Source organism: Rhinolophus hipposideros (genome assembly GCF_964194185.1).
Source record: "Rhinolophus hipposideros genome assembly, chromosome: 21".
Classification (NCBI taxonomy): Eukaryota; Metazoa; Chordata; class Mammalia; order Chiroptera; family Rhinolophidae; genus Rhinolophus; species Rhinolophus hipposideros.
Window position 1 is genome coordinate 29,858,366 of NC_138067.1, and position 12,398 is coordinate 29,870,763.

Here is a 12,398-nt window from a genome sequence, read left to right on the forward strand (position 1 = left end):
GCTTCTGTGCCACTGAAACAGTCAAGGCCTAGACAAGCCAACAGTCTTCTCATCCGTGTTACCCTCTTGCACATTTTTCTTTACCTTTGGTAAGCTGTTATCCACAGTCTGTTGGAAGTGACAAAATGAGAATAGAGCAAATAGACAAGGAGAATTGTCAGAAATGGCCCATCATAGGCTGTTTCACTTTCTTGTGGCCACTTTTGCTGGCATGGGCTTGGGGTGTTGTACCACCAGTGGACAGGGACCATATTTTCTGCCTGGCAAGTTGTCTCTAGCATTTATCTCTATTTGGGGGTGATGAGCTCCATTACCCTGCATAAGCCTAATGACATCCACTACAAAGATGTTCGCTTTCTTTGATGCTTTCAAAGATGTTTGTTTTCTCTGGAAACTCAGTGCCCACACCCATAGCAGACAGAAGAGGATCTGGTCTGGGACAGTGGGGGCCGGGGCTGATGGGATAAAATCAGACCCCTCGGCGCCCAGTGACGTTTCTGTGGGTCTGCTCTCTCCTCAGTGCTGGCCCTGGCTTCCGGGCCCGAGCTGGGGAAGCTGACGTTTCTGGGTCTCGTTGGAATCATCGACCCTCCGAGGGCGGGTGTGAAGGAAGCCGTGCAGGTTCTCTCTGAGTCTGGCGTGTCCGTGAAAATGATAACGGGAGATGCTCTGGAGACAGCCTTGGCGATAGGTAACGGGGAAGGAGGCGGAGGGTAAGGAAGAAAGGATCTGCCATCCTTTACAGTGGGGTCACTACCACTGGTTAATCTTCAGCAAACCTGGTCAGGGGTGCTCACACCTACCTTCTCAGTGCTTAGAAAAGATTCTGAGATTCATGGACCAGCACTCCACCTTTGAAGGTTTTTGTCTAAAATGCTGGCAGATTCTCCAAAAGGGGGAAAAAAAATATCCTCATTGTATAATGAGAACCTGCTATGTGCCAGGGTTTTTCACCCATGATCTCACTTCGTCTTCACGGGCAGCATTAATCCCAGTGTATAGTTCCAGTCTGGCTTTTGCCACCAGTTGTGGGTCCTTGGCAAATCATAGAACCACTCTGACCCTCAGGCTCTTCATCAGCAGAGGGCTAGCAACTCTGTTCCCACTATTCTACTTATTACTGCTGTGAAGATTCTCACGCCTTGGTTTTCTTGGCCCTCTGTCTTGAGGCAGCCTGTCACTAGGAAATCAGACAGAACCCTGTCAGGTCACCACTTACCCTATGACCCTAAGGAAGTCACTTCCCTCTCAGATTCCTGATCTTTAAAGTAGGGATAAGGAAGCCTCTGTTGTAGGTTAATTCTGTGGATGGAATTAGACCCTGTAACATAGCAGGTGGTCAGTAAATGGTAGCCATAGTGGTTTTATCTTGTTAGTCTCTTGATGTCAGGTAGGTGGAGTGAGGGGTGGAAATGGGGACCACAGTCGCAGGCCCCAAAGCAAGCCCTCAGAACGGATTCTCCCTACCGTGCAGGGAGGAACATCGGCCTGTGCAATGGAAGGCTGAAAGCCATGTCTGGGGAAGAAGTGGAAAGTATGGAGCACACCAAGCTGGCTGACCACGTCGGGAAGGTGGAGTCCTCCCAGCGGCTCGCTGGGGCTGGGTAGAGGGGGTTGTGTTTCCAGCTTTGCATTCATTGCCTTTCTGCTCTTTCACGCCTCTGTATCCAGGTGTCTGTCTTCTTCAGGACCAGCCCTAAGCACAAACTCAAAATCATCAAGGTAAGTTGTGTAAGGAAACAGGTTCTGCCTCACTCATCCCTCAGGGTACAGTCTTGGGTGGCAGCAGTAGCTCTGCTCCGCAGGGTGGTCCAGGGCCCAAGCTGGCTGGAGCCTCAACCATCCTCAAATTGTGGCTTCCTGCTCTCGGTCCAGAGCTGCTGTATCAGCGGTGGCCCTCTCCCAGCGTTTGGGGAGGGGAGGATGAGGGGCGCTTTACCACCAGAGAGCAGGAATTAGGTGCAAAGGGAAAAATAAAAAGAGGCTACTCTTTGTTAGTCAAGTGCTTTATGGTATATTCTTGTTAGTTAACTCCAGGCCTTAGTTTTCTTGTCTGTAAAGTGGGGATGAAATGAATGACATCACCTAATTCACAAGACTGGCGAGAAGATGAAAGGAAGCCAGGCCTGTGAAGCTCTTGGCACAGTGTCTGGCATACCAGCAGCTGCCAAATAAAGAGTTGATAAGATTTTCTGATTGTGCATGAAAAACTGAAAGTGCTAGAACAAGAGCCCTGCAAAGGTGCTTGGTTTCTTGGCACATAAATAGTTTGAAAACTTACTCTTTAACTCTGTTGGTAGCTGTGTTTTTTCTTTTATGTTATTTTTGGATGTTTTCATTCTGCTGAGTGAATCTTAAGTTAGTCCTCAACGAAAATATTAACACTTACTGGGCTCCACATAATTTCAGGGGACAAGTAGATTATCATTGAATGGTGATGGATAACACATCTGCACCTTTACTATTGCTGGGCAATATCCCATTCATGGTCTTAGTCTAGGCCTCACCACAGCCCTGAGGAGAGACTATCACTCCCATTTTGCAGATGGAAAAACTGAGGTTGAGAGGTTCAAGGCTTGCCCAGTCCCCACAGCTCATGGGTGTGGAACTGGGATTCAGACTCAGGCCTCCTGACTCCGGTACCTTCCAGAGAGGGGTCTGCTGCCAGCCACACAGTGTGAGAGGCAGAGTGTCAGGAGAGAAGGCAGGACCTAGGAGGAAGGCCTCAGGCTGCAGGTCACCACTCAGCACCTCTTTCTAAAGGCTTTGCAGGAGTCAGGGTCTATCGTGGCCATGACGGGGGATGGGGTAAACGACGCAGTCGCCCTGAAGTCAGCAGACATCGGAATTTCCATGGGGCAGACAGGGACAGACGTTAGCAAAGAGGCCGCCAACATGATCCTGGTGGACGATGACTTCTCAGCCATCATGTGAGTTGCTCTTTAGATGTTTTGTTTTGTTTTAAGTGGCAAAAATGCCTGGGGTAACCAGCCCCTGGGGTCTGCTGTGCTGGAGATACAAGGTGTGCCAGGCCCAAACACCACATAAAGCAGGGTCATGGGGGCCACCCTGGGGTTAGTGGCAGGCAGAAGCCTAATTTGTGCACTGACAGAAAAGCCTGGGTTAGGTGTGCAAAAGGAGGCATGTGCTGGTATGTCTGTGTACCGGGAAATCCTAGGTGACCCTGAGTGCCAGCAGCAAGAGACAGAAACACTACGTGGCCATTAAAATTCATGTTTGGAAGAACATTTAATGACACAGAAACGTTCACACTGGGGAAATGAGTACATTCAGTTTGAGTCTAGTGTTGTCTGCGTTGACACGTACATTTCACACACTGAAAAGAGACTGGACAGAAATACCCAGATAATGAACACCCATGATCTCTGGGTGCTGGGGTCACAACAACTTGCTTTCTTCTGTTTTACTTTTATTTTTTTCGTAATAAATTTACCTTCCCTCTAGATCTAATTTTAATCCGTTCCAGTTAAGACTTTAGTTAGTTCCAATTAAGGCTAATTTTAATTAGTTCCATACGTAAATTGCAATAATTGGGAATGGGAGAAAACTTTTCTTAAGCCTGATACCAAAAATCTGAACAAATATGACAGTTTGATGTGATTATCAACTTTACAAAAGGAGGCTTTTCTTTACAAATGGATTCACCCTAGGAATTCTCAAAACACTTCCTCAGTTAAAAGAAAAAAGGATGTAGTTAATATATATAGCTCGGCAGTTTTCGTTATTTTGCAAAAATTTGTAGTAAAAACGGGGAAGAATTAAATCATTTTCTATTAATTAGTGACTCAAGGACTTTCACAAAGAGCCTCCTAAAAATACAACAGATGTTTTCAACCTCAATTCTCTTCCTCCTTGCTGTGCCCCTTCTAATTGGCAGATTTAATTGGTTTTGCTGTACCTGTAATTGGTGAATCACTGAGCTGCATTAGGCACTTCAGGAGGCATTTCAGTGCTGGGTGAGGGCGGGGGTCCCTGGGCTAGAGTGACAGTAATTTACGGTCTTCTGGTCATGGCTCAGGGACCTGTCCCCAGCAGCTGATGGCGCTTCTTCCTCTATTGGTGTGTCCTCAAGAATGGCAGCAAGGGGAAATGGGCAGGAGGGCGGGGGGGGGGGGGGGGGGGGTGTTCCAAGCACTTAGGGTGACACCATCACTGCGTTTAGCAGCCAGTGGAGCCAGGCCCTCTTTGTGACTGAATGCCTTCTCCTGTCTTGCAGGAATGCAGTGGAGGAAGGCAAGGGGATTTTTCATAACATCAAAAACTTTGTCCGATTTCAGCTGAGCACGTAAGTCCTAAGTCTGAGGCTAGCCTCTCCCGGTGCCGCCCAGCGCGGCATCTGCATCCCGCAAGCAGCTGTTGACAGCGCCCCCTGTCGGCCGCTTGTGCCCTGCAGGAGCATCTCGGCCTTGAGCCTCATCACTCTGTCTACCATGTGCAACCTGCCCAACCCCCTCAACGCCATGCAGATCCTGTGGATCAACATCATCATGGACGGGCCGCCGGCACAGAGGTGAGGTCCTGGGCTGGAGCACCGCACCACTTCTGCCAGGCTCCGCGAACCGCACCCCTACTCTGTGCCGGGGGCTACAGAGGTGGGCAAACATGGTCACTGGCCGTAAGGAGTCCCAGAAAACCTAAGTGTGGTGCACTGGGAAGAGAGAGTGGAATGCACTGGGCACAGAGGGAAACACCTAGGCAGGCAGGGCTGGGAATGATGGAACTTTCTGCCCACTCTACCTGGAATGCTCTCTCTGAGCTAGCTGCATGGCCCAATTCCTCTGTTCATTCAGGTCACCGCCTTCAAGAAGTCCTCCCTGATTAACTGCAGCCTCCTCACTCTCAGTCAAGTTCCTCTGCCTTAGTTTTCCCTAGAAGGGAAAATACATATTTCCTTATTTATCTGATTATAATCCATCTCCCCTTTAGAATGTCAGCTTCATGAAGGCAAGGTTTTCATTTTGTTCCCTGAAATATCCCAGCTCCTACAATGGTGCTGGGCAGATAGTAGATACTCAGTAAATTGTTGGCTCAATGGTGCAGGAGAAAGAATGAGCTTTGGAGTGAGGAAGACCAAAGCAAGCAAGCCACTTCACCTCCTTGAGCACATAGTAGGTACTGGTTCAGATGTAGCTGATTATTACCATTATTAATTTAATCATTGCCAGTGACAGCTGCTGAAGGTAAGAGGGTCCTACTTTGTCATCCCCTCCCATGCCCAGAGTAAGGGCTCCCTTTTCTACACGCTCTCCATAAGGACAGGCCTGGTGCCCCCACACCACCTACCATTGGTCTAGCCTCAATCCCGCTGTTTAGGAGTTGGATGAAGGAGGGTATCTCTCAGTTGATGAAAGGAATCTGTAGTGGGTAAGGCCTGGATCCTGTTTCTCCTGGCCAGCTGGGATAAGGCCAGGCCCAACTTTGGCGGATATCCCCTTGTGATGGAAATTGAACATGAGGAATGACTGGGTGTGGTGCCAGGACCGTGCGTGGTATGGTTATCAGGAGCTGGCAGGTTCCCAATGGAGGTGGGCATGTGTGAGGTTGGAGGAGGTGTGTGCAGCTGCCCTAGGGAGTCTAGGCTGTGGAAGACTCCTTGGAAGGAGCGGTTAGGGACGGGGCAGTTAGGAAGGGGTAGGAGGATGGGAGGATGGGAAGGGCAGGCTTCCAGCAAGGCCCTGGAGGTCCCCATGAGACTGGGGACACCCCCGGCTCCCGCCCCCTAACTTGAGCATGTCTCTGCTTCAGGGGTCCTTACTTGTATAACTGCTACACGCCTTGTCGAAAGTACCCTTTCCAGTGGCTTACGTCAGAGGGTTCCGTTTTGTTCCGAGCAGCTTGGGGGTAGAGCCAGTGGACAAAGACACCCTGCGGCAGCCACCGAGGAACGTCAAGGACACAATCCTCAGCAGAGCCCTTATCCTGAAGATCCTGTTGTCGGCTTCCATCATCATCAGCGGGACCCTCTTCATCTTCTGGAAGGAGGTGAAGAACGTTCTCACTGGCTCAGTCAAAGCCTGGGTGCTGGTGGCTGGTGCAGGGCGGGGGCGGGTGCAAAGCAAGGCGGACGGTCCCTGCTGGGGGGGACGGAGGTGACAAATGTCGGCATCCAGGGCAGCGCTGGGGAAGGAGGGTCAGGTGACTAGGAGCTGACTTGGCAGAAGTGGGGAGAGGCAGAAGGGATGGGAAGCTTCAGGGGCAGAGAAAAGAATTCAGACTTTTTCCTAAATGGGACACATCCTTCTCTACTTCTTTCTGTTGTCACCAGGAAACGATTTGAAACCTAAAAGAAACTCCTGTCTTGTTCCCTGGAGGTGCTTGTTGGCAGGATCTTATTATGGGTCTTTTCGTGGCCTGCAGGTTAAGGGAGCCTGTGTCTGGAGACATCCAGTGATCTAGATGGAGAATAGGCAGGAGACTCCGTCCAGATCTTTAGCCCCCGTCACCCAGCTGTGGGAGGGGATAGGACACTCCACTGTTCTGCCTCAAAAGGAGCGGCTTGTCTCCCCCCACCTTGGTCCGCCCGCCTGTGTGCGCAGCTAGTGGAGAGAGCAACACAGACCTTCCTGGTGTGACACAATCATCCTCAGCATGGGGGCCCTGCGGCAGCATCAGCACCCCAGGACCTTGTGAGACATGCAGATTCTCAGGCCCCACCCAGGAGCTGCTGTGTCAGGCTCTGTGTTAACAGTCGCTCCCAGAGGCGTCTGTGTGAAGCTCTGGTCCAGCACGTGAGCTCAGGGTAGGACTGGTGACTGCTGCCTGAGCCACAGGGCATGCACCACCTCTCATCAGGCAGAAGGATGTTCAGTGTGCACACCCTGAACCCTCTCACTCTGGGCTGCAGCCCCGCCCCCACCATGTCAGCCAGAATGAGACAGTTCTGCTGCAGTGCCAGAGCCAGGGATGGGGCGGTGGCTCCGTTCATTCAGCCTCACAGGCCCTAGTTCTGTGGGGTTGCGACAGTCTGTGAAGTGGATGTAACTGTAGAGGTGTCACCTCCCAGGAGGCAGTGTCACCTGCGGGAGGAAGGGATGTTCCATTCACATGTGCAAGGTGCTTCCTCTAGTATCAAGGGCTGCCGAAATTCCAGAGGAAGGGCTAGAGGCCCCTGCCAGGTGCCAACAGAGGGGCTAGACCGTGGGGAAGCTGGGAAACACACTTCTGTCTTATACCAGGTGACTCAGGGAGCTTTCGATCAATTCCTAGTAAAACTAAAGTACTGTGGTCTGGACACTGAGCTGCGACTACAGGCCTGCTCTATCCCTGGGCTCGGTGAAGGATGAGTTTGTGGCAGGAGACTGTATCAGCTCATCCTGTGTCACTCATGTTCCAGATCCCCGAAGACAAGGCCAGCACCCCGCGTACCACAACGATGACCTTCACCTGTTTTGTGTTCTTTGACCTCTTCAACGCCCTGACCTGCCGCTCTCAGGTGAGACTCGGCTTCCTTTCCTGGAGAACTGCCTTGTGCTCTCAGTGAGACACTGTGGTCCCTGCCCAAGTCGCTCAGGGGCTCTGGGACGCAGGCACCCTCATCTGAGGTGGGGGTCACGTGCTTTCTCCCACAGACCAAGTTGATATTCGAGATTGGCTTCCTTCGGAACCACATGTTCCTGTACTCCGTGCTCGGGTCAATTCTGGGGCAGCTGGCTGTGATTTACATCCCGCCCCTGCAGAAGATCTTCCAGACAGAGAACCTGGGAGTGCTCGGTGAGTAGGAAGGGACCCGAGGCCGGGGTCACCAAAGACCAGGGCCATCACACAACCTGGGGCCATGCCATCCCCAAAACAGCAGACTTGTACCTGCACAGGGTAGAAGGGCCACATGATGGGGGTGTAGAGAACCCAGAGTGCAGACAGCAGGTACAGTGACAGTCTGGGCTCAGCCTGTGACATGCTGCATGCCCCAGCTGAGGAGTGAGTTTGCCCCCATGGACAGTGGGAGATTTTAACAGAGGCCAGTGTGACTTGGACCACTGCTTACCTGAAGCCAGGAAATTGGCCGTCAGTAGTTCTTGCTGAAAGGGACACTATTTAATGACCATCTCTCTGGGGGCCGAGCACACACTCCCTGGTGCAGAACCCCAGGGGCTCTCTTCCATCCTCAACTAAGCCTCCCACAGACCCTCATTCTTCCTTTGGAAGCTGCCCAGGGTGGCTTGGCCTCCTTTGCCTGAAGCTATGATGAGAGAGAACAGACCTGGGAGGAGGGCTGGGTCCTGAAGGGGAGGAAGTTGCCTAGAGAGCAACAGTGACTTGGAGGGAGCCGGGGCAAATACCCCTCCCTCCTCCCTTCCTTCTTGCCCAAGCTTTCCATTGGCCAGCCTCACCCCAGGGCCAGCAGGTGGTGAGGCGGCTCCCACCCACGTGCATGGAGAACTTTCCGGCAAGACTAGGGCAAGACTAGGGAACGTGAGCTCTTTCCTCCCAACATTGAAAAAACAGTGTCCATGTGGGGCTCCTGTGAATGCCTTGTGGGCACTGACAAAAGACGAATCCCCCTAAGTTTCAATGGAGGTTTCCATCCACTGGGAATTAAGCCAGCTCACCAGATCTGAAGGAAACACAGTGACCGTGCTTGGGCATCGTGCTTATCACTCCCTGTTGACAGTAGAGAGCCAGAGGTGGTTCCGAACAATAAGATGCAGTGAGGGTCCAGGGCAGACTTTTAAAATTAACCCCCTAGAATGAGTCAGGGTGAGCTGGGGGCCAGAAGCAATGGTTAGGGGGCATCTGCCCTACGGAGGGATGGCGGCTAGCATCCATTACTGCTGACCTGGGTAACGTGCGCCCTACCCAGCACATCCGCCTCTTGCCCGGAACCACCTGGAAAGGCTGTGGGGCCTTGTGGAGCTGGGCTCTGGGGATTCTCCACCCCCTCAAGGAAACGGAAAGGACTGGTCCCGGCCCCTTCGCCTGTCTCTAACTCAGAACAAGGTGTAGGGACCAGAACTCCAAGCAAAGGTTCCCGAGAGCTGCGTGGCAGACCCACAGTCACCTCCCTGCTGGGCACTGCCCTGATTCTGGGGGCAGAGGGGAGCTGGTGACCCAAGGGTGCAACCTCTGCTCTCTGACCCTTTTCCCTTTTTACCTTCTCACAGATTTGTTGCTTTTAACTGGATTGGCCTCATCCGTGTTCATTTTGTCAGAGCTCCTCAAACTATGTGAAAAATTCTGTTCCAGAGCCAAGAAAGCCCAGATTCACCATCCAGATGTATAGTGGACCCCGACCAGTGTACTGTCTCCTAAATAATGTATATTTTCATGTGACTGTGGCCCCTCCCCCAGCCCTTCTTCGAAGGGATACTTTCAGGATACCATAGGGTTAAGTCACTCACTGCCTCCTTGGGAAGCCAGCAGGAAGCTCAGACCCAGGCTCGCGTCCACACTGCTCTCTCCCCCGCCAGGCTCAGGGACAGACTGGGAGGAACCTGTACAGAAACACCTCGCTATTTATTAAATCAATGATTTTTATTAACCACGTGTGTCGTAGCTCCTTGAAATGCAGCCCACCCGTGAAGAATACATGGGGACCCGAGGGGATGGGGGACAGGGGACAGGACCCGGCTCCTGGTCATTGCTCTGCCCATTGTTGGCCTCCTCATCCACAAAATGGGGGCTTTGGGTACTTTTGTTAAGTGCTATGCCAGGGGTCAGATTATTGTTTTGATGGAGTTAGTGCTTTTTCTACAAGTGGCCAGGTTGGAAACCCAGCCTTGTGCTTACCACCACGTAAGAACGAGAAGCAGGAACATCCTGAATAATTGCCTAACCGAAGGCCCCAGCTTTTAAGATGAGGAGTAAGTGGTCTTCATCTCCAGAACCAGGAACCAGAATATTTCCCACCTGCCTGAGGATGAGCCGTATTTCCCACTGCCCCCAAGATTGTTCTTAAAACATGTCTGACTTTTCAGTTGAATGGTGGTAGAGCAGAGAGGTCTCTGTCTCATTCCTCTGTCTGCAGCCAGGCAAAAACCACCATGCAGAACCAGAAATGAAACTCTTATCTTTCATGCAATGAGGTCACAACTATAACCCCCCCAGTTATTAGCCAGGGTTTTCTAGAGAAACTGAACCAATAGAATGGAAAGAGACAGAGAGATTTGTTTTAAGGAATTGGCTCACGTGGTAGCTTGGGTTGGCAAGTCCAACATCTTTAGGGCAGGCTGGCCAGCTGGAGACTCAGACTTGAGCTGCAAAAGCAACTCTTTCCTGAGGCAGTCCTCAACTCTGGAGGCAGGATTCCTTCCTTCTCAGGGTATCGCAGTCGTTTCTCTAAGCCTTCAGCTGATTGGATGAGGCCCCCCCACAGTATCAAAGTAATCTGCTTGATTCAAAGTGTACTAATTTAAGGTCAATCTCAGCTAAAAAGTTTCTTGCAGAAACATCTAGACCAGTGTTTGACCAAGTGTTTGAGTAGCTCAGGTAGACACATGAAAGTAAGCATCACACCATGTAAGCCACAGTAGCTATCAGATAGGCTGTCCGGGGTGGTGATACGTGGACCAGATCAGGCTGAAGGTCAGAGTGGACCTCTGCAGTTTCCAGACAGAGTCCAGATTCCCCCAAAGTAAAACTTACAGACTGGAGGGAGGTCACTATGCTCCTCTGCCCCACCAAATGACACCAGAGCTAACCGGGGAGAGACACACACATGTCATCTCTGCAAGAATATTGAGGGGGACTGGCGGAGAAACTTTTTGAGCAGGGGTGATCTCTGCCCAGCAGCTGCCAACCTTTGGCAACTGCTGAGAGGTACAGGCCAAATCATTTCTCATTTACAACCTGCTATGGGGCTTCACTCTGAGTCTGGGATACTTCTGGCTGCTCCGCTCCCTTTTCAGGATCCTTCAGCAAAGTGCTAACCCAAGAAATATGCTTCCCCTAAAACATACTTAAACACAACCAGGGTCGATTGATACTTGCAATAGCAACAAGTACTCCTAAGCCTGTACCATATAAAACAACGCAAGGTAGATTGTAAATGTAAAAGATAAAGCGATAAAGCTTTTGGAAGAAGAAAATAGAGGTAGGTAAAATTTTACTAAACAAGACACAAAACACGAACCAGAAAGTACAATGGATAAATAAACTATACTCAAATGAAGACCTTCTTTTCATCAAGGATGTAGTAGACTGGAGCACCGTTAAGCAGCTGAGCTTGACTTACATTTATAAAACACTCCACCCATGAAGCGCAGAGGTACATTCACCAAAATGAAAATAGGAAAGAGCAGAAATCCATGAAGTCAAAGACATAGAGAAAAGAATCAGAAGCTATTAGGTTGGTGCAAAAGTAATTGTGGTTTTTGCATTGTTTTTAACCTTTTAAACTGCAATGACTTTTGCAACAACCTAATAGTTCTTTAAAAAGATCAATAAACGTGCCAGTCGGGCTATCAGTTCATCAAAGGAAAAAAGAAGATAGAAATTACCAGTATTAGGAATTCAAGGTGCATTGTCATTATAAACCCCTCAAGACATTCCAACAACAAAAGAATATTAAGAACAATTTTATGCACATAAATTCAACAAGGTAGAGGAAATAACACAATTCCTTGAGAACCACAAACCACTAAAACTCACTGAAGATTAAATAGGAAATCTGAGTAGTCCTATAATTAGTAAAGACACTGAAGTTGTAATTAAAAACTCTCCCCAAAAAAGGAAATCGGGTTTCACTGGTAAATTTAACTCAACATTGAAAGACACAACAATTCTACATAATCTAGAAAATAAAACAGGAGAGAACACTTCTCAACTCAGTGTATGAGGCCAGCATTACCCTGATACCAAAACCAAACAAAAACAGCACTACAGACCAGCTTCTGTCACGAACACAGACACAAGAATCCTCAGTAAAATGTTAGCAAATTAAATCCAGCCGTATATAAAGAGTACAGGAAACCATAACCAAGTGGGGTTAATCCAAGAATGGAAGGCTAGTTCAATATTCAAAACTTGATGCAATAGGGTTATCACTGTGTGAGGGATATAAAATGATAAATGTTCAACTATTACATTGTTTTGTACACCTGAAACTAATTTTAAAAAGGTAAAAAAAAAAAAGCTTGATGCAATATACCATATTAATAGTCTAAAGAAGGAAAACCACATGGTCATATCAATTGAAATAGAACCACTGGATAAAAGAATTCAGTAAGGTAACTGGGCACAAAACTACGTAGAAAAATTTAGAGCTTTCCTATGTTCAATCATCAGAAAGAAAAAGTCCACTCATGGTGCCGGCAATGACAAAACTTTCTGTAGCCAACTTAGATATTCCTGTTATTAGCTAGGAAGAATCATAAATTTTAGCCAGATATCAGTCCTGCCTACATTGATCTATATTTAGTGTTATCTTGAACGTGGTACTA

General features: G+C 49.4%; 1 protein-coding gene across 2 annotated transcripts in view; it reads left to right on the top strand.

Moving 5' to 3' along the window:
- Positions 1 to 9,503, top strand: part of ATP2C2 (ATPase secretory pathway Ca2+ transporting 2) — a 60,132-nt gene extending 50,629 nt beyond the window's left edge. For both annotated transcript variants that reach the window (XM_081032534.1, XM_081032535.1), the window contains 10 exons: positions 521 to 691; positions 1,475 to 1,572; positions 1,672 to 1,722; positions 2,764 to 2,930; positions 4,238 to 4,306; positions 4,415 to 4,531; positions 5,856 to 6,003; positions 7,355 to 7,453; positions 7,590 to 7,731; positions 9,123 to 9,503. In XM_081032534.1, the coding sequence (XP_080888660.1) occupies positions 521 to 691; positions 1,475 to 1,572; positions 1,672 to 1,722; positions 2,764 to 2,930; positions 4,238 to 4,306; positions 4,415 to 4,531; positions 5,856 to 6,003; positions 7,355 to 7,453; positions 7,590 to 7,731; positions 9,123 to 9,241 (1,181 nt within the window). In that variant the 3' untranslated portion in view covers positions 9,242 to 9,503. The remainder of the gene's footprint in view (positions 1 to 520; positions 692 to 1,474; positions 1,573 to 1,671; positions 1,723 to 2,763; positions 2,931 to 4,237; positions 4,307 to 4,414; positions 4,532 to 5,855; positions 6,004 to 7,354; positions 7,454 to 7,589; positions 7,732 to 9,122) is intronic.
- The last annotated feature ends 2,895 nt before the right edge of the window (positions 9,504 to 12,398 follow it).